The sequence below is a fragment of the Nicotiana sylvestris genome, chromosome 4 (genome assembly GCF_000393655.2).
Source record: "Nicotiana sylvestris chromosome 4, ASM39365v2, whole genome shotgun sequence".
NCBI classification, from domain to species: domain Eukaryota; kingdom Viridiplantae; phylum Streptophyta; class Magnoliopsida; order Solanales; family Solanaceae; genus Nicotiana; species Nicotiana sylvestris.
In genome coordinates, this window is record NC_091060.1 from 61,963,814 (window position 1) to 61,987,510 (window position 23,697).

The 23,697-nt window shown below is 41.2% G+C and overlaps 1 protein-coding gene across 1 annotated transcript; it reads right to left on the minus strand.

Moving 5' to 3' along the window:
• Window positions 1–3,862: 3,862 nt before the first annotated feature.
• LOC138889600 (uncharacterized) lies at window positions 3,863–6,187 on the minus strand. The gene is made up of 3 exons (XM_070172931.1): window positions 6,070–6,187; window positions 4,416–4,614; window positions 3,863–4,274 (listed from the first exon to the last, which is right to left on the minus strand). The coding sequence occupies exons 1-3, from the start codon at window positions 6,185–6,187 to the stop codon at window positions 3,863–3,865; spliced, it is 729 nt and encodes a 242-aa protein (XP_070029032.1).
• Between the last annotated feature and the right edge of the window lie 17,510 nt (window positions 6,188–23,697).

Consider the following 23,697-nt stretch of genomic DNA (forward strand, 5'->3'; position numbering starts at 1 on the left):
CAACTAGGTGTTGGAGGCCCTATGTTGGCAAAAGGCGACTAGGGGATGGAGACCCTATGTCTAAAATCTCAACTAGAGGTTGGAGACCCTATGTTGGCAAAAGGCGACTAGGGGATGGAGACCCTATGTCTAAAAATGTCAACTAGAGGTTGGAAACCTTATGTTGGCAAAATGCGACTAGGGGATGGAGATCCTATGTCTAAAATCTCAACTAGGGGTTGGAGACCCTATGTTGGCAAAAGGCAACTAATGGATGGAGACCCTATTTCTAAAAACTCTCAACTAGGGGTTGGAGACCCTATGTTGGAAAAAAGGCGACTAGGGGATGGAGACCCTATGTCTAAAAATCTCAACTATGGGTTGGAGACCCTATGTTGGCAAAAGGCGACTAGGGGATGGAGGCCCTGTGTCTAAAAAATCTCAACTAGGGGTTGGAGACCCTATGTTGGCAAAAGGCGACTAGGGTATGGTGCCCTTATGTCTAATATCTCAACTAGGGGTTGGAGACCCTATGTTGGCAAAGGCGACTAGGGGATGGAGACCCTATGTCTAGTGGTTGGAAACCCTATATTGGCAAAAGGTAAATAGGGGATGGAGACCCTATGTCTAAAATCTCAACTAGGGTTTGGATACTCTATGTTGGCAAAAGGTGACTAGTGGATGGAGAGACTATGTATAAAAAATCTCAACTAGGCGTTGGAGACCCTATGTTGGCAAAAGGCGACTAGTGGATGGAGACCCTATGTCTAAAAAATCTCAACTAGGGGTTGGAGACCCTATGTTGGCAAAAGGCGTCTAGGGGATGGAGCTCCTACGTCTAAAAATCTCAACTAGGGATTGGAGACCCTATGTTGGCAAAAGGCGACTAGTGGATGGAGACCCTATATTGGCAAAAGGCGACTAGGGGATGGAGACTCTATGTCTAAAATCTCAACTAGGGGTTGGAGACCCTATGTTGGAAAAAGGCGACTAGGGGATGGAGACCCTCTGTCTAAAAATCTCAACTAGGGGTTGGAGACCCTATGTTGGCAAAAGGCGACTAGGAGATGGAGACCCTATGTCTAAAAAATCTCAACAAGGGGTTGGAAACCCTATGTTGGAAAATGGCGACTAGGGGATGGAGACCCTATGTCTAAAATTCTCAACCAGGGGTTGGAGAACCTATGTTGGCAAAAGGCGACTAGGCGATGGAGACCCTATGTCTAAAAAATCTCAACTAGGGATTGGGGACCTTTTGTTGGAAAAGCGTAAAAGATTGAGATTGGGGATTCTAAACTACCATTTTTTTTTAATTTTCTTCTTGCCTCTTTTTTTTCAAATTGTTTTCCTTTCTCCTTTTTTTTTATTTCTAGGAATGAATAAATGTGGGAAAGAAAAGTTGGAGGGTACTTCCCTTTCTATGGATTGTTGCTGCACGGCTGTTTCTAGCGCTTGCACATTTCTTTTTCCTTTTTGGTTGCATCTGCTTCTTGCACGATTTCTTTGGATTGCACCTGTTTCAAAATTTTCAAACAAAGAACAATTGTTAGTTTGGAACGGTGGTTGGTTTTGTGGCCTTGATTGTTTTTGATCACTCGATCTTGGCCCAACTCTTTTGGTGAGAACCTTTGCTGCTTGTTGGCTTTTCTAAAGATTGATCTCTCTCCTAAAACCGAGGGACTCAACTTTCTAAACTTTCCAGATGACGGTTCACCTGTGTGGGGCTTTGGTCCTTTTGCCTTATTCTGGCTCTAGGGGCTTTTGACTTTGGATTTATTTCGTTTTCAATAACCTTGATTTCAGAGCATCGGCCATCATGGCCAGTCGGGATCGACTTGATGCACCCGCTGAGGCTGGGGCACTTTTCTTTGGAATTGGATTTTATTAAGCAGAACCCTATAAAACTAATCTTGCCACCTTTTCTATGTATTAGTTTCGGAACAGAGTTGGCCCGAAATGGCTTCAAAGAAAAGTAAACAAAAGATAAAAAAGTGAATTTAAGGAGAAGTGTCCCTTTCGAGGAGGAAAGAAGGACTTCTCTGGAGTGCATACGGGCTTCAATAGACATGACATGCTTCTTGAACTGGATACCCGATCTGCGCAACTATCCAATTCTCATAAACCCATTGCGATCCGTGTTTTAAAAACCAAGAAACCTTTCCAGGACCCTTTCAGTACTAATGGTGGTGAGGGGTTTCTTCTTTTCGCTTAACGACACCCTTTGCGGGTTTTCGCCAATCGACCTCTCTCATTTCTCTTCTCATCGTCGCCTTATAGTGCTCTTTACGAGTTTTCACTAACAACACTCTCTCATTTTTCAGTTTCTCTGCTTACCATCGCCTCACGGTGCCTGTAGGTTTTCACCAATAAGACTCTCATTTTATTTCTCCCATCTTGATTGCATCGGATCCAAACAATTGCGTTCTTCGATTTTGGACACCTTTCACCGATTGATCGGAAGGACTTGAACAAGGTTTAGGTAAAAGAACGTGGGTCGAATTACAACTTTGGAACCGTTCAAGCAGGATCATCACCAAACCAATATAACATCTGCCCCAGTTTCACTTTTTGGGGAAAATTGGATTTTTGTTTTGGTGTAACTGAACCCCAGAGGGCGGCTGCCTACGTATCCTTTCGGAATCAAGTCGAACATAGTTCAGAAAAACATTTTGTTTTTGTTGTTTTGTTGCTTTTATTTTCTTTTTGTTTTGTTTCGATGCTTTTTTTTACAAACGTCTTCAAGTTCCAAATGGGGTAATGAAAGAAAGGTAACCGGATCAAAGGGTTAGAAAATGATTAGAGTGTTTGAGGTAGCAAGAATGAAAGCCTTCGTTATCCCAATCGGATAATGTTATTGCTACACAAGGATTAGACATAGTACCTTTTGACTGCGTCTGCCTTTATAGCTATTTCGGGGTCATTCCCTTCGATGTCTCCCAGGTATAACGCCCCTTTTGGCAAAACATTTCTGATAATGTACGGGCCTTTCCAATCCTGATGATGGGGGAGAATACGCCTTAAAACGAGTTGCCCCACTTCAAAGTTTCTAGGCTGCACTTTCTTGTTATAGGCACGGGCCATTCTTTGCTGATACAACTGCCCGTGGCAGACTGCGGCCATTCGCTTTTCATCGATCAGGGTTAATTGTTCTAGATGGGTTTTGACCCACTCACTGTCTTCAATTTTAGCTTTAACAATGATCCGGAGAGAAGGGATTTCAACTTCTGCGGGTATCACAACTTCAGTTCCATAAACCAAAAGATATAGGGTTGCTCCGACTGATATGTGCACAGCAGTACGGTATCCCAATAATGCAAATGACAACTTTTCATGCCACTGCCTAGAACTTCGAATCATCTTTCTCAAAATCGTTTTGATGTTCTTGTTTGCTGCTTCGACGGCACCATTGGCTTTGGTCCAATAAGGAGTAGAAATTCGATGCATGATCTTAAACTGCTCACATATTACCCTCATCAAGTGACTTTTCAAAATTGCAACATTATCCATAATGATAGTTGCAGGAATACCAAAATGGCATATGAGGTTGGAGTGCACGAAGTCTACCATAGCTTTCTTGGTGACGGATTTGAGAGTAACTTCAACCCACTTTGTGAAGTAGTCGATGGTGACCAATATGAATCTATGCCCATTTGAAGCTTTTGGCTCGATCGGCCCAATGTCATCCATCCCCCAGGCAACAAATGGCCAAGGTGCTAATATGGGATGCAGTTCTGTAGGCGGTGCATGAATCAAATCACCGTGCACTGACATTGATGACATTTCCGGACAAAACTAAAGCAGTCTTTTCCATAGTCATCCAGTAATAACCTGCTCGGAGGATTTTCTTTGCTAAAACATACTTGTTCATGGGGGGTCCACACACTCATGCATGCACTTCATACATGATTCTTTTGGCCTCTTCGGCATCAACACATCTTAACAAGTTGAGATCCATAGTTCTTTTGTACAAGACATCACTGCTCAAGAAAAAACCATTTGTGAGCCATCTAATGGTCCTCTTTTGGTCTCCATTGGCCTGCTCGGGATATTCTTTAGTTTTCAGAAAGCTCTTGATATCATGATACCATGGATGAATATTTGGTTTTGCCTCAACCGTATTGCAGTAACCGTGACTTTCCCCGATTTGGATTTCTAACGGGTCAATGTGGGAATTGCCTGGGTATGGCAGCATCGAGGCCAAAGTAGCGAGCACATCGGCTAACTTATTGTGAAAATGAGGAATGTACCTGAACTCAACTGACTTGAACCGCCTGCTAAGATCTTCCACATGCTTCCTGTAGGGAATAGGTTTGACATATCGAGTTTCCCATTCTCCCTAGGCTTGTAGGATAATCAGATTTGAATCTCCCATAGTCAACAATTCTTTGACGTCTTGGTTGATTGCCATGTTCATACCCATAATGCAGGCTTCATACTCGGCAGTGTTGTTTGTGCAGAAAAACCGAAGCCGGGCTGTGGCTGGATAATGCTGACCAGTGGATGAGATCAAGATTGCCCCAATTCCAATGACTTTTTCGTTTACAACTCCATCAAAGAACATTTTCCAAGCATTGGTGTCTTCTGATGTTAGCTCAACTGAGTTTACCTCTTCATCCAGGAGTAGGTGCTCAAAGACTGGTATTCGTCGTCAACAGGGTTTTCATCCAGGTGATCTGCTAGATCCTGGGCTTTTATTGTCGTGCGAGTGACGTAGACTATGTCAAATTCAGTGAGCAGGATCTACCACTTTGCTAACCTCCATGTGGGCATTGGCTTCTGTAATATGTACTTTAAAGGGTCCAACCTAGTAATAAGGTAAGTGGTGTAGGCCAACAAGTAATGTCTCAAATTCTGAGCAACCCAAGTCAGAGCGCAACAAGTCCTTTCCAACAAGGTATATTTAGCTTAATAGCTTGTGAACTTTTTACTCAAATAGTAGATTGCTTGCTCCTTCTTCCCAGTCACATCGTGTTGCCTGAGGACACAACCAAAAGAATTTTCCAAGACTGTCAGATACAAGAACAAAGGCCTCCCCAGTTCAGGTGGGACCAAGACTGGCAGGTTTGACAAGTATTCTTTGATTTTTTCAAAAGCCTCTTGGCACTAATCTGTCCATTCAATTGCTGCATCTTTCTTTAACAGCTTGAAGATGGGTTCACATGTAGAAGTCAATTGAGCAATGAATCGATTAATGTAGTTCAACCTTCCCAACAGACTCATAACCTTTTTCTTGGTTCTTGGAGGAGACAAATATCGAATAGACTTTATCTTTGTCGGTCTAACTCGATGCCCCTCCGACTGACTATAAATCCTAAGAACTTGCTAGACGGAACCCCACATGCACATTTGGCTGGATTTAGCTTCAAATTATATTTACGTAGCCGCTCAAAGAATTTTCTCATGTCCCGAACATGGTCGTCCTAGGTCCTGGATTTGATGATCACATCGTCTACATACACCTCAATTTCTTGGTGCATTCATGAAAAATGGCAGTCATGGCCCTCATATAGGTTGCCCTGGCATTCTTCAGACCAAAAGGCATGACTCTGTAACAATAGGTGCCCCAGGGTATGGTGAAAGCTATTTTTTCCGAATCCTCTTCATCCATCAACACCTGGTGATATCCTGCATAACAATCCACGAAGGATTGTATCTCATGTTTGGTGCAGTTATCATCAAGGATGTGGATGTTTGGCAAATGGAAATTATCCTTGGGACTTGCTTTGTTCAGATCTCTGTAGTCCACACACACTCGAGTTTTCCCGTCTTTCTTTGGCACTAGAACTACATTGGCTTACCATGTGGTGTATCGAACCACTCGGATCACCCCCGCTTTCAACTGTTTTGTGACCTCTTCTTTAATTTTGTCACTGATATCAGTTTTGAACTTTCTTTGCTTTTGCTGGACAGGGGGATAATCGGGGTAGGTTGTCAATTTGTGAACCACCAAATCGACACTTAGTCTTGGCATGTCATCGTATGACCAAACAAACACATCTTTGAATTCAAACAAAAGTTGGATCAATGTATCCCGTGTTTTTTCATCTGTGTGAATGCTTATCTTAGTTTCATTGACTTCTTCAAAACTACCCAAATTAGCTTGCTCGGTATCATTTAATTTCGGATTAGGTTTATTATCAAATAGTTCCAATTCTCGATTTATTTCCCTAAAAGCCTCCTCTTCATCACATTCCAGTTCTTGGTTCATTATTTCGCAATTAGACAGCGTGTTTGTATCTGGGCATGAAGTCCAAAAGCATGTCATGTTATTTAAAGCCGCATTATTAGAACTGAGAGAAAAAATAAGAGAGAAAAAATAGCAAAAATCAGAAAGAGTAAAGAGAGATGAACGATGAAATATTGATTTCATTTCATTGAATTTAAAAGGGTTTAAATTGGAAATTAAAGACATGAAACTAAAGAAAACATCCGAGTTACACCCTGAAATAACTCGTGATGTAGAAAAAGTGGCAAGACTGGATTACAGGTATTCCCGCCTGATTGGGAACGAAGTAGCCTTCCAATTTTGAAGCTTGGCATTCAGTCCCATGTATAGCACTTCAGTGGTGCTCGAGCCTTCCCCTGGTTGGACCATGTGGGTTTCACACAGCATCTGCCTCATAGCCCCACAAATTTCTTCAATTTCTTCCGTGAAAGCCTCATCTTCCTCTTCCTCAATGTACTTAGTCCTGACGAATGTTCTATAAAGATGCAGAACCGGCCGAGGCAAGATCCAACCATTGTTCTTTCGTTTATCTGCACATTTTTTATCAGCTGGCGTGGGTTGGAAACCTACCCCAAAGAACTTCTCTCTAGCAACTAGAGTGATACATTTGGTGATTCCTTGCAATGACGTCCCGAGCCCCTTCCCGGGTTTGTAACCATGCTTGATCATCTCTTTGGCAACCATAATTGATGCATTTGAGAGAAATAGTTGAGGACAAGGGTTTCCTTCTTCACATTGGTCTGCGACTACAACCTCAAAAGCTTGATAGACTATGCGTTCACTTCCTTGCCTAGCCTCAAGACATGGGACTGACCGGTCCTGGTAAATCGATTGCTTATCTTCTCCGTGAACTACAATTTCCTGATCTTCATGTTTGAATTTCAGCATCTGGTGGAGACTAGAAGGTACAACCCCTACTGCGAGAATCCAAGGTCTTCCTAAGATGAAATTATAGGAAGTATCCATGTCCAAGACTTGCAAGGTCACCTCGAAATCCACCAGACCAATGGTCAGAATCAAATCAATCTCGACTATGGTATCTCTCTTGATGCCATCAAAGGCACGCACACAGACGTTGTTGGGCCTGATTCTCTCAGTACCGATGTCCATTCGTTGCAGAGTTGAGAGAGGGCAAATATCTACTCCAGAACCACCATCCAGCATGACCCTTTTCACATAATATCCATCGCATTTAACTGTCAGATGAAGGGCTTTGTTGTGGGCAGCCCCCTTTGGGGGCAAAACATTCTTGCTGAAAGAGATTTGATTGACTGGAAAAAAACTCTCCGCCATCCTCTCCAACTATTCCACAGTGGTTTCAATGGGTATGTATGCTTCATTGAGAGTTTTGCTCAACACTTTTTGATATTCAGTTGAATTCATTAGCAGAGACAACAAAGAGACCTTAGCAGGAGACTTCCGGAGTTGATCGATTATCTCGTAGTCCGCCATTTTCATTTTCTGGTAGAACTCTTCTACTTATTCAGCACCCACTGGCTTCTTGAGTGGGAAACGCTTCTTCGTGTCATTATTCACTTCCTCCAGATTGAGGTATTTCTCAATTCGGTTATTTTCCTTAACTTCTCCTGAGATATCTTTACCTCTGTAGGTTACTACTACCTTGTTGTAATTCCATGGAACGACAGTGGGATCTGTCACGGGCTTCTACGGCACGCGGCCAATAACCACAGGCTCATTCAGCCTTGGTGAAATTACTGGCCCCCGCACCACGTAGGTCCCTTTAGGCACATACATGTTAGATCCTTTATTTATCTCAAACCTTCTTGGAGGGATCAATGTTGCTTATCCTTTCCCGGGTCCCCGCGGAACATAGAGAATGATATCTTTTGAGGGTGTTGCCCCAGCTTTGGTTTCCTCTTTCTTTTCTATATTCTAAGGGGTGGGTTTACTTTTCTTCTCCCTCTTGTCTTATTTTACATCAGCCATTGGCTTCTTTTCCACATCGGATTATGGCTTTTAGAGCTAGGTCAAACTCTATATCTTCACAATTCATTCCAATAACTGGCCCATTATTGTGAGCCAGTAATGGATTGTTGGATATATTAGGAACGTCTTCATCCTTTAGCACTATTCGCTTTTGTTCTATGAGGTTTTCCACAACCCTTTTCAGGGTCCAATAGTCATCTATATCATGCCCTTCCTCTCCTGAGTGGTAAGCACATCGAGTACCAGCTCTGTAAGAGGGTGACACTAGGTTCTGCCTGGTTTGGAGTACAGGCTGCAACAAACCCATCTGGACAAGTTTGGGGAAAAGGCTAGAATATGACTCACCAATGGGTGTGAAGTTTGCCATCTTAGGTAGTTCCCGGGCATGGGCATTGTAGGGGAAGTTGTTCTGTGGAGGTCATGGATTATACTGAACTTTGTGAGGAGGTTGATTTCGGGGAAATAGAGCTCGGTTTTGATTGAATTGTTGTTGTGGCCTAACGTAGGTTTGGGAATTCATCACTACGTATGGCTAAGGAACCATAACATAGGCCACATCCTGATGGGGATAGTAATGTTGTGGGGTTTTTTCAGGGAAATAAGGTCTGGGTGAACGTGGTTTTCTTACACTTGAAGTTGCCATTGCCGCTTCTTCCTTCTTATTTCAGTTTGCTACACCTCTAGACCCGCCTTGAATTGCTTGGGAGGTAGCCCTTATAGCAGACTGACTCAAGATCCGCCCTGTGTTTAAGCAATTCTCGACCATTTCACCAATTTTGATGGCCTCGGCAAACGGTTTCCCCATTGCAAACATCATGTTCTGATAATAAAGAGCCTCTTGGGCTTGAGGAAAAACACTAACCAACTCTGTTTTGTCCATTGGAGGTTTGACTCTGGCCGCTTGTTCGCGCCATTTGAAAGCATACTCTTAGAAGCTTTTCGAGGACTTCTTCTTTAAATTTGACAATGAATTTCTGTCAGGGGCTATGTCGATGTTTTATTGAAACTACTTGACAAAATCCCGAGCTAGGTCGTCCCAAATATGCCACTGAGATATATCCTGATCCATATACCATTCAGAAGCGATGCCGACCAGGCTCTGTCCAAAGTAAGCCATGAGAAGCTCCTCTTTTCCACCTGCTCCTCGCAATTGGTTATAGTACCTCTTGAGGTGGGCTATGGGATCCTCATGCCCATCATACTTTTCAAATTTTAGGGTTTTGAAACCCAAGGGTAAGTGCACGTGTGGGAATATACACAGGTCAATGTAGGACACGCTCTTTTTCCCGCTAAAACCCTGTATATTTTTTAGACTCTGCTCCATGCTCCTCATCTTTATGGTAATCTCCTTTTATTCATGGTTTTTTGTGGTTTTCTCCTGCCTTATGGTAAACTCATACCAGGGTGGCTGAGGGTAAGAATTAGTAGTGAACTGGGTTAGTTCCATTGGGAAAGATGGTGCTTGAAAGGTGAAAGATGATGGATCAAAACTAGGCCTGGGTTGAGTGGGTTGTGCCGTAGTTGAACAAGGCAAGCGCAGTGAATATGTTTGAGGCCGCACCTGACATTGACACCTGGGGGAGAGCCTTAGAAGGTGTCCCAACAAAGTCTGAGATGGTAGGATATCCCAGTGGGGTATTTGGATAACTTATGGGGATGTTGGAAGTCCCACTTGCCCTGGGAAATAGCTCAGGGAATCCAGGTATCGCACTTGGTGGTTCTCTACCATTGGCACAGGCGTCCCACATTTCCATCATGCGGAGGCACATAATTCTATTTTCTTCAGCAGTTGCTGACTCAAAAGTTGGGATGGCCGAGATCGGGCTATCCTCCGGAATAGGAACCGTTGGTAGATGACTTTCCGAAGACATTTCAAAACTCTCTTTTGACCTCTTGAAGTACGGATGTAAATCCAGACTACCACAAAACCAATCACCTTAATACATAACCTGTACTGAATAGTAAACAACAAACCAGTCAGTTTGAAGCAATTAACACGTAGGTAATCGCACATTGGGGTGTGATGCACCTATACAGTTAAATGTGTTTCTACATGTTTCGCCACGGTTGCATGTTTCATCCTGGCTTTGCTTATTTCTCCAATTTTCTTTTCTTTCCACTTTGGCTCTTTGATGCGTCTCCTCTCATTCCCATTTTCCTTTCTTTTCTTTCCTTGCTTTTTTCGTTTTTTTTTGTTTTTCTTTGGCCCTTTTTTTCTTTCTTTTTGGTTTTTCTTTCAATTTTTTTCCTTCCACATACCTCTCTTATTTGAGTTATTTACAAAAATCATGACCGGATCCGATGAGGATTGCCTACATATCACGACGCTGCATGAATCAGATCATTACGTAGTTCAAGAAATAAGTACGAAAATAAGGAAATTTTGTTTTGGGAATTTTCGATTTTCATTAATAAAACTCCTTAACTTTTCTGTTACAAACGACTCCAACATACTCATTTCTTGGAATTTTAAAAGCTACAAATAGAAACTGAAATATAAACTCAATAAATGAAAAAATCAAGAGTACATAAGGGCTTCGACTCCTGGGGCCTGTGGGACATCATTCGCTCTTCCCACGGGCCTATGTGCAAGATCCCCTTGAAGACGCTCTAGATCACTCATTATTTGGCGGACGAATGTCAAGAAAGTGGTTCGAGTCATGTACTCACATTCGTGGCATTTCATGATGATGTAGTCGGCAATTGCTCTAACCCTCTTCCGGATAATACCCTTTTATTGGAGCAAACACCCGATTTGCTGATTCCGAGCTTCTAACACTTGGGTGTCATGGTGGTTTCTATTCTAGAACTGTTGCATATCTTCCTCCATCTGGGACATCAAGGCATAGCAATGTTCCCTTTCGGCTTTAAAGTTCCTATCCTGTTTGGCCACCTCATTTTCAAGGGTAGTTAGCTTTCTCTTCAAATCTGTGATTCTTCCCTCATACTTTCTTTTCATTTGTCGCACAAATTCTGCCTGCCCTTCTGCATTCTTTGCTAGTTGTGCTCGAACTCTTGCTAGACTAGCCTCAGATTTTTCTAAGTCATCTTGACACTCGATTACTTTCTTTTTGAGACCACTTATAAGCCTTTCATCTGCTCGGCTTCTTTACTGGTTCCTAGCAGTTATTCTTATTTTCTGGATCTGAGCTTTGAGAGATTTGTTTTCCTGAACCAGCTTCTTCTTTTCCCCTTCATCGGCAGCAGCTTGGACAGTATTGTCAAATTTGAGGTCCCTGATTTGTCCCTTTAATTTACTTATCTTGGCCCTATAGCTTGCTTATTTTGTCAACCAGTCCCATTGCTCCCGCGAGTCGTCAGTGAATTGCTGAACGTGAGGTCTTTTAGCAGGCCTTTCGGGCTCTCGAGGGAATTGAAATCTTTTACTGAACCAATTCATTTAAGTAGGGTCTACCTCACCTTTAGATAAATCCTGCACCAGAGTCTCAGGTTCTAAAAATCTGCACTCATTCCAAACTTGACGAACTCTTCCTTCTAGGAATACAACCTTTGGACCCAACTCTATGACTTGTCGGCTCAGATATTCATCATGGGGAATAGTTTGAAACCTGCCCAGTTAGCGCAATACCCTATGAGGAGCGTATGGTTGGACGCTTCGGAGACCCATTAGGAGAAGATAGCACACCTCGGCTAACATGTATATGACTTCGGTGACCGGGATCCATCTGAAAGTCCACTCAATTTTGTTCGAAGTTAAAGAACTCAAGTGCGCAAACCAAGCCTCTATACCTTCTTAAAATTCAACACCCGTCACTCGGTTTTCATACTTTTCGATGCAATTCAGACCATTCATGTCGTAGTTCATATACCCGACACGGTGACAAAGATGTTCTTGTATCCACAATTATAGTAGCAGGTTACAACCCTGGAAGGATTTTCCCGCTTCTTAGCATATAGTTATGGCTTGGTAAATCTCAACTAAGATCATTGGAACAAGGGTGATTTGGATTCTTAATCATGACATCAACCATTCCCATGAGACCCAATTCTATGTTGCCATCTTTTCTTGGACAGATTATGACACCCAAGAATGCTACTATAAAGGCCAAACCCCTTCGTGCCTCCCATTTATATTTGTTTCCTACATGGGTCAGACCAGTATCTGGTGCCTCAAAACTATGGGGATTGCCATAGCACTGGTACAAGAAATGGAAAGTGCAAAACCCTTCGGATAAATTCTCATCCTGAACCTCCTGACTGATGTTCAACAGATCTAGAAACTTGTGAGGAGACACTGTTCTTGGCGCCACCGGGTACCGACTTCTGAGATTCCCACTAAGACCTGTATAGTCCGCTATTTCCTCTAGTGTGGGGATGAGCTCAAAATCAGAAAAGTGAAACACATTATGAATCGAGTCCTAGAAAGGTATCAAGGCCTCAATCACATCCAATCTCGGTTTGATTTTCAGAAGTCCAGTGAGATCGCCTAAAACTTTTACCACAGTCCCTCTGCTGAACTTTCCTAAGTTGTTCCACCACATATGGAGCTGTAATGGGATTTTCTTAAGAACTGCGGAGGGTTCATTTTCATTTGTGCTCATCCTGCACATTTATTAGGGTGATTCAATTAAAAATATCACGATTCATTTTGACTCAAGAAAAAGTTATCACCATTTTTGCAAAATATTGTTATTTCAAAAATAAAAACCCGGCTTTGCAAATACTGCCTTTCAGCACTCCGGGAAAGAAGATTTTAAGGCTGTGTTTGCTAACTTGCCAAAAATTTGAAAAAGAGATCCTAGGTGGCTGTTCTTATAAAATAGCCTTTTGGTGTCCTTTTGGGAATATTTGGCTATTTTAGACAAGAATGGCATCACCTTACTTATTTATGACAAAACAATAAATTTTTTGTTCTTTTTGCGTTATTTTGCAAAAATGAAGTTGGATCCGATGGGGGTTGCCTACATATCCCACATCCGGTGAGAATCAAACTGACATAGTCAGATAGATTTGACATAATAAAAATAATACTAAAAAAACAAAATTTTCTTTTTTTTTCAAAATTTCGGCAGAGTTTCGGTACCTTTTGGACATCAGTTTTTTTTCAAAAACAGGTAGTTATCTCTCTCATCCCTCATATTGCTTTCTCTTTTTCCCAACTTTTCTCCTATTATTCATAAGCCAGTCAACATGCAAATCCGAAGCAAATAAATGCACAAGTAGCAAGTAGAATGCATCAGGATGGTCTTTTCATTTCGGGTACACCTGTCCTAAACAGACCCAACCCCTGTGTTGTGTTGAGTCTCCAAAGTCAAATGCACTTGATGCAAACAAACGTTCCTACTAGGGATCCGGCATCAGACTTTGTTATACTACGTTTAAAACCTAGGTGTATTGTTCTAGTCCTGGCATACCCGAGTGGATAGCTCGAGCCGAGGGGGGCAGTGAATCGGGAATACAAAAGCTTCACCGGCTTTGCAACTTGTCCGAACCTCGTTCTAAAATTGGGATAATGACTCTAACAGAAAAGAAGTCACACGAAGTGCACACTTCCCAGATTATTTAGAAGACTCAGAGATAGAGGAGGGTTTCGTAGCAATTTATATACAGTCCAAACAATATCAAAGAGGTAAAAAGTGGCATTTAGCACATTAGGCTCAAACATAAAAATCAGATAAAAATAAAGCCAAGTATAACAGTTATTCTAAGCTCGAATTCTTGAACCTTGAAACAAAAGTTCTGGGTTCTGATCCCCAGCAGAGTCGCCAGAGCTGTCACACCTCCTTTTTTACACCCTGGGGGATATGTAAGGGAGTTTTTCCACTTTAAGTGACATTATTCGAAATAGGATTATTTATTTGATATTAGAGTCACCACTTGGAATATTTTAATTGATGTCCCAAGTCACCGATTTATTTTAAATCTCAAATTGAGGAAAATTCGACTTTCCCTTTTGAAGTCTGCGAACCAAAAATTCTGAATAAGGAATTTTGTTAACTTAGGAGAAGGTGTTAGGCATTCCTGGGTTCCGTGGTTCTAGCACGGTCGCTTAAACTATTATAATTGGCCTATTATCTAATTTTAATACATGTTTTAGCCTATGGTACATTTTAACCTTATTGAACCGCTTTTAATTATTTTTAGGAAGATTCAACGTTATTTAAAACACACCACATGAAATGCACCCGCGATCCACGACACATTTTATTTAACGTTATTGAGAATTGGAGTTGGGTCACATGAAATGCACACCTGAGTTTAAGGAAATTAATTTAAATAGCGTGCCTAAAGCAACTACACACTTTCATGTTTGCGAGGGCCATGGATAATTCAACTAATGGCACACCTCGATTTCTAAAGAGTTACAATTAATTAAGTGAGGGCCATGAGTTTTGGGATTTTATTCGACATGGCGCACCTCGAGTTCAAAATTTAAAGGATGTTTGATCTAATCTTTTGAGAGCCATAAATTATATATTACTTAATATGGCACGCCCCAAATCTAATTGTTTAAATAATTTATTATTTTTAATCATGAGGGCCATAAACTATTGGTATTATTTATTATGGCACACCTCACTTAATTAACAGAATCTAATTAATTAAACACAAAGAGAATTGGAATTTTATTCTAAACTAATGTTCAAACTAACACAAAAAAAGGATTTGCTTTAAAGAGAAAACAGGTTTGATTCTTTGAAAATGGCTTGGGCCATCGACAGCAGTTAAATGAACAATTAGAGAGGCAGGACCAGGCATAACGAGGCTTATAACTCCCATTTCAGGTGGCCTCAAGGTCTAGGCCCAAAGAATGACCCAAATCTTTCGAGAACTAAGGGATGGGGAGTGCAGGACTCGAGATCGAGTCTCCATGGCTCACAAAAAGCATCTGAACATCAAGGGTATCAACATGAGCCCAACATGGCTTTCAACAATACACAACTGTTTAGTAGTCATATTTAAATTAATCCCCCAACTGACTCATAGACAATTGTATGAGATTCACACTTTAATTAAACGCCTCTTCAACACATACAATAGCTAATCAACCTCATGAGACTATCATGTAAGCAATTCTGAACTTAAACATTAAACCCAACTTAAATAGGCTCACAAACAAACCAGGCGTAATTCATTGTAGGGCTCGACCCTTAAGGTAATAACCTAGCACATTTTCTTTGTCTAAAATGACTGTATACTGACTATTATTCTGGAAACAAATCAGCTAACCACTTCATGAAATAGAGTGCTACATGACTTCAAATAGTAGACTACTCTTACTAGTATAGACTCCAATTGAATGTTTTTATCCCTAGCCTATGCTTGTCATTTTAGCAAGTTCAATCAGAAATCAACACCAAAAACAAACACTGATTTCAGCAAAACTAAAGCAGATCTAAAACACATGTAACTCGACTGAACTTTCTACTGCAGTAATTTTAACAGTCCCAAAGCTAAACACAATGATAAGAGTTCAACTATCAAAACCATAAATTAGCTAGAAGATATAGTGAATCAAGCAATAAAACACAATGTTAAATACAACTGAATCATAAACAGATGAACTGATGCTATGCTTTAAATTCTATTTTTCCCTTTCATACTTCAAGCTAACTTCACATTCAGTAGAGTCCATGAATATGTACCTGATTATAGCAAAATAACAAAGGAAATAAGCTTAGAGCTTAAGAAGAAACAATAGCAGTAATTCAGCTAAAGAGGAAGCAACAACAGTAACTTCAGCAAAACCAAACAGCAACTAAATCAGCAGACCAGCCTCAAACTCTTGACCTAACTCCAAACATTTGAACCCAGATTCACTATTTTATTGAGCTTTTGGAAATTCTGACTTATCAAAGGGAATTAGAACCCAAAAACCAAGAAAAAATTCAATAAATTTTCAGTACTTTGAATTTGAAAGAAAACTCAGTCGTTTTTAAAAGTTTCAGTGCTTTTTAGTGTGACGACCCGACCCGTGATCACGTGAGTTACCGCCCCATTTCCCCCATTTTATGCTTTTTCATGTTTCGTTATCGGTATTCGGTGTGTTAGAGTTAAATCAGATTGGTTTTAATAAGAAATAAGACACTTAGTCTCTTTTAAGAAGGCTTAAGTTGGAAAAGTCAACCGGATGTTGACTTGTGGGTTAGAGGGTTCGGATGTGAGTTCTGATGATTCGGTTAGCTTTGGGAGGTGATTTATGACTTAGAAGAGTGATCGGAAGTGGTTTTGGAGGTACGGTGTAGAATTAGGCTTGAATTGGCGAAGTTAGTATTTTGGCGAATTCTGGTTGATAGGTGAGATTTTGATCTGAGGGTCGGAATGGAATTCCAAGAGTTTCTGTAGCTTCGTTATGTCATTTTGGACTTGTCTACAAAATTTGAGTTTATTCGAACGTGGTTTGGTTTGATTTTTGATCAAAAAATGGAATTTGGAAGTTCTTGAGATTCATAGGCTTGAAGTCGATGTGATTTGATGATTTTTGTTGTTAGTCGAGGTGTTTTGATGATTGGAACGAGGTTGAATAATGTTTAGGATGAGTTGGTGCTTTTGGTTGAGGTCTCGGGGGCCTCGGGTGTGTTTCGGTTGAGTTTTGAGCGAGTACGGACACCCCGGAACTTAGAAAATAGAGGGGGAAGCAGTTGTGGCGCGAACCGCTCTCTTTTTCGCGCTGGGCGCGTTGGCCTAGCGCTAACCGCGTCAAAGTGGCCGCGGCCGCGGTCACTCAAGACTGCAGGTTGCTGGTCATACTTCGGAAGCTCATATCTTTTGATCCACAAAGAATTTTGAGGTGATTCAAAAACGAACGTTGTAGCTCATCGTGTCTAGCTTCCAGAAAGGTAAAGATATCGCAATTTGGATATATGTAGAGAAAGTTATGGCCAAAATACTAAATTCTGTCCCTGCAAAGCAAGGCCTGCGCGGCCGCGGACGTTTCTGCGCGGACCCCGCTGATTTTGCGCGGACCGCGGTCATTTTTGTGCGTTCAGCGGTGTCGGAATCCGAGGAGTACTCTATAAATACGAGGGTTTGAGTTTTATTTGATATTTTGACCTAGAGAGCTCGGATTTTGGCGATTTTTCGAAGGTTTTTCAAGAAATTGGTCGGGGTAAGTGTTTCTAACTCAGATTTGGTTAGAGTACATGAATCTATCACCGAATTCATCATTTAATTCGTGATTTGAGATGGAATTTGGGAAGAAAATTGTGGAGCCTTTCAAAAACGTAAAATGATGATTTGAAGGACCAAATGGTATCGGAATTTGATAATTTTGGTATGGTTAGACTCGTGAGGGTACGAGGATTCTGAAAATGTAAATTTTACCCGATTCCGAGACGTGGGCCCGGGGCTCGGGTTTTTGCTAATTTCAAGATTTTGTTTATATGTTTCGAATGTTTTCGCTTGGGCTTTGTTCCCTTAGCATAATGGGATGTATTCGTTCTGATTTTGGATAGATTCGACGCGCGTGGAGGCCAATTCAAGGGGCAAAGGCGTCGTGAGCTAGAGAATTAGCCAGTTCGAGGTGAGTAATGAATTTAAATGATGTCCTGAGGGTTTGAAACCCTGGATTTGCACAGCGTAGTGCTATACTAAGTTGAGATACATGCGATGTGACGAGCGTGAGGTTCAATGCTATGGGGATTGGGACTTGGTCCATCCCGAATGATACTTTACTACATTTTTGATTGAGACATATACTTTATTGTTGTGAATTGGGCTTGTTGCCATGCTTGGGGCCTTGTGCCGACCTGTAGAACCCTTAGGGGATTTTTGACTGGTTTTCCTCACTTACTTTGTTAAAGAATTTATATCCTCAGTCATGTTTCCAACTGCTTAAGAATGATATGAACCAGATTTTTGAAATGTTAAACATAAATAGAAAGAGATATAAGGGCTGAGATCCCGACTGCACATTATGCCCGAGAGGCTGTGATTTTAAATGACTGAGAGGGGTCGAGGACCCACTAGTGAGGATATTTTATATGATATGGATCGGGTTGCACGCCGCAACAATTACTTATATGGATCGGGCTGCACGCCGCAGCAATTACTTATATGGATCGGGCTGCACGCCGAATCAATTATAAAGCGCTTGGGCTGAAGGAGCCCCTCCGGAGTCTGCACACCCCCAGTGAGCGCAATCGACTATTATTATTATGGATCGGGTTGTACGCCACAGCGATATGCGGATCAGGCTGCACGCCGCAGCGGTATATATATGTATATATTTTGATTCGATTATCGTGAGAAGTATATGAATTGACAACTGAGGATAAGAACGAATAAATGAACTGAACTGCTTGAGGAGCTGATATATACTGATTATATATGTTTTACCTGGTTTAAATAATTTCACATGATTTCCTTACCCACAGAGGTTTAAATGATTTTACTGTTTTGATATAGTACTGCTTAATGCCTTTACGTGATTTCATACTGTCAGCCATTATTTATTGTTATTATTCACTGAGTCGGAGTACTCACATTACTCCCTGCACCATGTGTGCAGATTCAGGTATAGCAGAGTCCGCACCTGAGCGCTGATTCCTTCCAGGCTTGGCAGTGATTTGGAGTTACGAGGTAGCTGTTGACGTCCGCAGCCCCTTGTCTCTCTTATCCTCTATCATTTATGTTTTCTTCAGACTGTTGTATCGGATCCCGTACTTTGTAGACCTATAGAAGATTCTGTAGTAGCTCATGACTTGTGACACCTCGGTTTGGGCTATATTAGGATGGTTCCTGCTGTTATTATCGTTAAATTCCGCAATTTATGAGCATTATATTATATGTTATTACTGTTTATGATGATTAACTATTTAAAAGAGGTATTCTGTTTTGGTCTGGCTGGCATTGTCTCCACGAGATGCGCCATCACGACTGGGTTCGGGGATTGGGTCGTGACAAGTTGGTATCAAAACCTAGGTTACTGGGTCTCATATGTCATGAGCAGGTTTAGTAGAGTCTCGCGAATCGGTACGGAGACGTCTGTATTTATCCTCGAGAGGCTGCAGAACCCTTAGGAAAACTTCACATTTTTGAATTCTAATCGTGCGTCCTTGATTCAACTTGAAAAGTAACTCTTGAAATTCCTTCTACGTGTTTGTACGCGCGCATGAGCACTCAGTATTAGATGTGCCTTGATGGCTTGGGAATCCCCGATCGAGGGGCGAGATGTAATCCCTGTGAGTTTATGGTGGGCCAGTTTGAAGGACTTGAGGTTGGATCTTTGCCTATGGCGGGAGCACCGAGGTGCTGATTGTGTGAACAAGTGTTTTTGAATTTATATGTTCGGTAGTGTCCCTGTTAGAGGAAATGATGGTTGTGGCTATGTGATAAGTATGTTAGTACTGTGAGGCGTATCTATATGATTTGGAAGCGACGAGGAGGGTCTGCTGAATGATGGAAGAACTAATTGATGCTTGAAGTCCATCGCGATTCAAGTTATAGCCCGAGCTTTGGGCGTGTGAAGAATCTTTTTATGTCTCCTATTTGGAGTGAAGTAAATTTCATGTTACAATATGAGTTTAGACTCAGGAAGATTAAGTGATTGTGTAATGTATATGGTAGTGGAAGGTATACAAAAAAAATATTAACTAAAGGTAAAGCTAGTGGGTAATTGTCTTATGAAGGGAATCTATTTGTCATACTAGTTAGATAAGTCTGGGAGCTGAGATCGCTTCTGTAAATGTATTATGACGAAATCGTTGAGTCAAGAAGACCACCTTGAGGGTCGAAAACATTAAAGAAAGAATATGTTCTTACTCGGTTGAATAGCCCAATAACGGAGGATTGAAAGGTATTTTCTATGTGTTATGATTCAAATAGGTGCAACGCATGTCCATGTATCAATTTTGATAATATAATACATGTAATATTGAGATTAATGTTGTTGATATACATTGTGATGCTTTGTCAAGTTGTGGACGTGTTGTTAGGATTGTTTTGGTGATTCTCTGGCAAGTGGATAGGCCCAATTACAAAGGAAACTCTGCCGAAATGTTTGAAAAATTTGGGAATTAGTAAAAAAAAAAGAAAAAAAATGTCGCCTAAAGAGTGGGCTTAACTGTTGTATGAGTGAATACAAAAATTGCAGAAGAGTTAAAATTTCCAATGATTCGTGTTTTCACAAGCTTATAGAGGATTTGAGTTTAACCTCACTATGGTATTTAGGCAACAATGAAGTATATGTGTTATGAGTATAGTGTGTTGTGATCTATGGCTTCGAGCCAAGTTGGGGAGCTTGCTATTGGTTAGCGGATTATGCGGTTATGTACTATGTTAGTTCCGATTTGATGCATGCTGGTGAATCAGTTCTGGTTGTGGAAATTGGGCCGAGAATGGCACGAGTGAAGGAAAGTTTTTGACAAGATGCCATGAGCTCGGATGAGCAGGAGATAAGTTTCGATGTTTACGGTAAGTTGGTATTGTCTTCAACGTCACCTAAGATCGGTGTTTTGTAAAAAGGGTTTTGCATCCTGGTTAATGATTCTTGATCTCTCTTCAGTGATAGTGCGACCGGTGGTTTGGAGGTATGCTCCAGATATTGTTGTGGTAGGTTGTGGGAGTGTGTCCCACAGGAAGATTATATAAGTGTGGCATGTGATCACTTGATTGATTAAAGGTGTAAACCAAGTATGAAGTTTGTGATAGTGTCGTTAAATTGAAGATTCATGCCTGGAGGGCACTTGGCATATTGGGTTGTGAACTGGGGAGGATTACTCCGATTGTGATGGTTGTTCTTGTGTGTTACGAGAAAAATGGGAGTTATTATGGACCTTTGAAAGGTTATCAGACTAGTTCCTTGTGATCAGAATCAGCTTGCAGTCGGTGGATAGATTTAATGTGAATAATGGCTCTATATCATGCCAGATGTGTGCATTTTAGTAACGCGATCCTTATGGAGGAGTATTTAGGTTAATGTTTCATTGCCAGATATTTTGCGTAGTGATGCATTGCACCGTGTGAGTTGTGAGACGGCTTGAGAAATTACTATGTGTTGAGAATCCGCGTAGGAATGATGTTATATGAGTATCTTGGCTCTTGAAATTCAGATTGTACATCGCACCTCAGTTGCGCTTGAGTTTTGCAGCTTATAACGCTATATGTCCCTTAGAGATATTATTATGCACTGAGCATGCTTGCGACCGATACTTGGTATTTTGTTGTAATGAGCAAATTTGGCTCGATGTGCATCTCCTTATGTGAGATCTATGTGTTAATCGGGTGGCACACCGCCATAGGTATGTTATCTGGATCGGGTTGCACGCCGCAACAGTGTGATGTTGAGTATAGTTTTCTATATGCTATTTCGTATGCCTTGCTTCCTGTTTTCTAAGGAAAGTCCATATTAGTGCGTGGGATTGGTTATTCCTTCCAGAGTTCGTTTTCTTTTTTGTATCGCATTCGAATTGGTAGCCTATTGGCATATTAGGGCATCATATGTGGCTTTTGATTATGTCTGGGGTGGCTTATTGCCTGAGCAGTTCGTAATGGGTGAGACGAGATCATTGAATTCGAGATCAGTGCATAAGTAAATTAAGGGGCTAAGACCTTTGTTTGGTTCATAATGAGGTGATAGTTCTTGCCATAAGTATAGACCCAATGAATTGTTGATTCGGTGGTGTTATGAATTTATACAGATCTCATTCGTCGTGTCAGTATTGTAAGAATTTAAACAAGACCTATGTATGTCATGTAGAGCATGGGATGTGTAATGATTTTTCTTCTAGATGGGATCAATGGAAGTTCTTGACTAGTTGAGTACGTAAACGTTCATGGTTCGGAAGGGAGGTGAAGTCCTCATGTTACCTTAGGATGATATGGTATATGCGATATGCTGTGAAGGATTGAGATTTGCATGTGTAAGGTTATGGTTCAGTTCTGAATGAAAATTCATAACATTCTTAGGCAATACGGGCAGCTTTAGGTGATTAGAGAAATGAACTTCAGATGATTAGGGTGAATGATCTTCAGATGATTAAGGAAATTGTATTTCTAATCATAGTGATTTGTAGAGGGTATATGTTTCAGAAAAGGCCAATGTGATTAAGTTGATGGCACTTCAATAGTATTGCGACACTTTAAGGCTGGATCGACTGCTGATATTCGAGTTGCTTGTATGGCACATGGAAATTTTAGAGTATTTATCGTGGGATGATTGGGTATTAAAGGTGTGCATGTATTCGCACGGTGGAAACTAGAATCAGGTATGATGATTTGTGTGCCATATGGAGTTGGAGACTGGGTGTTCTCATGTACAGGCTAGGTTGTGGTGGTGGATCATGTGTATTTGGCACCGTTTAGCGGCAATGGGGATTTGGAGTCTCGAGTGGATCTTTGTTTGCTGGTATGTTAGATTTATGATGTGATGTCGGAATTCAGACTGGTTGTCTTAGTGTTGAGTGATTATGAACTATTGCGCTACGGGCAATACCGAAAATGCCACGGGTTGAGTGATGAAGTGAGTTGGATTATGTTCTAGCAGAGTGGTTTATATTTCAAAGAACCAGCGGACGGTTGGGAAGGATTGCTTTCTTAATTGGGCATTCGTGATGGATGTCAGTGCAAAGGTTGCTATCATTAATTCAGTTCCGGTGTTGAGGGACTTTTCGAATGCGTTTCGTGTGGCTAGGCATGTCGCCGGGCGAGGTTGTTGATTTCGGTATTAATTTAGTACCGGGCACCGGATTGTCTGGCTCCAATAGGAGTTGTAGTAGTGGAAGTCGAGCGGGATGAGTAATTGGGTGTTGCTCGGTGAATAACATACCGGTTATGTTCTATCAGGTTTGCGTGGTGTGTGTTATTTGTTTCACCGTGGGTGTAATGATTTGCTTTGGCTCCAGACATCAATTGAGCATGGTTGTCGATTTCAAGCATAGTGACTTGAGGTGTTTCATGTGGAGTAGTATTTGGATAGGATTGCGTATTGCAGCAAAGCTGTGTGGAAACATGACCTTGCGGGTCAAATTGGTGTGTCCTATTTCTATGATGTGAGACAAGGTCTCAGCCTTGTGTTGTGACAGTACTGGTGAGTTTGAGGTACAACTCTCTCAATTGAGTCATTTTCATGATTTGAGTATGTTTGAACTGTTTCTTATTGGTGCACGTATTATGCAAGTTTTGGCTTAGGAATGTATTGATGTGTCATGTCACCAGAGTGGTGTGTTGGGTTCAAAGTGATCGTTGGGGTCATTAATGAATACAAACGGATTTGATTTCAGCATGTTTGATGGGTAAATATCGAGGTTCGGTTCAAAATTTTTATTATGGTAATTGCCGAAGGAGAAATGGCCTCATGAATGGTTGATCTGAGCAATAATTAGGGTTTATTGCGTGTTTCAATTACCATTGGCAGTATATGAAAGTGTTGGAATGAGACCTTGGCTAATAAGAGATTTCTATCGGTATTTGGTTGTTGTGGGCAATTGCTGTGAATGGAAGTTATCGATGCATGTGTTTGAGTTATTTGTATATCATATAATTGCACCCGAGGTTGCAGGCATGGTCTATTACAGCTGGTTCAGACTTATTCTGAATATAGGTGTGAGGTTCTGATCTTGTGTATGATTCCGAAAAGTGAAATG

Bases quoted from the DNA above. Each gene is read 5' to 3' on its own strand.
- LOC138889600 (XM_070172931.1), bottom strand. From the start codon at position 6,187: ATGAACCAAGAACTGGAATGTGATGAAGAGGAGGCTTTTAGGGAAATA. The intron at 4,615-6,069 runs GTAGTTTTGAAG...GACGAATACCAG, and splicing joins TACCGAGCAAGCTAATTTGG to TCTTTGAGCACCTACTCCTG. The intron at 4,275-4,415 runs GTATGAAGCCTG...TATTCCCTACAG, and splicing joins TGCACAAACAACACTGCCGA to GAAGCATGTGGAAGATCTTA.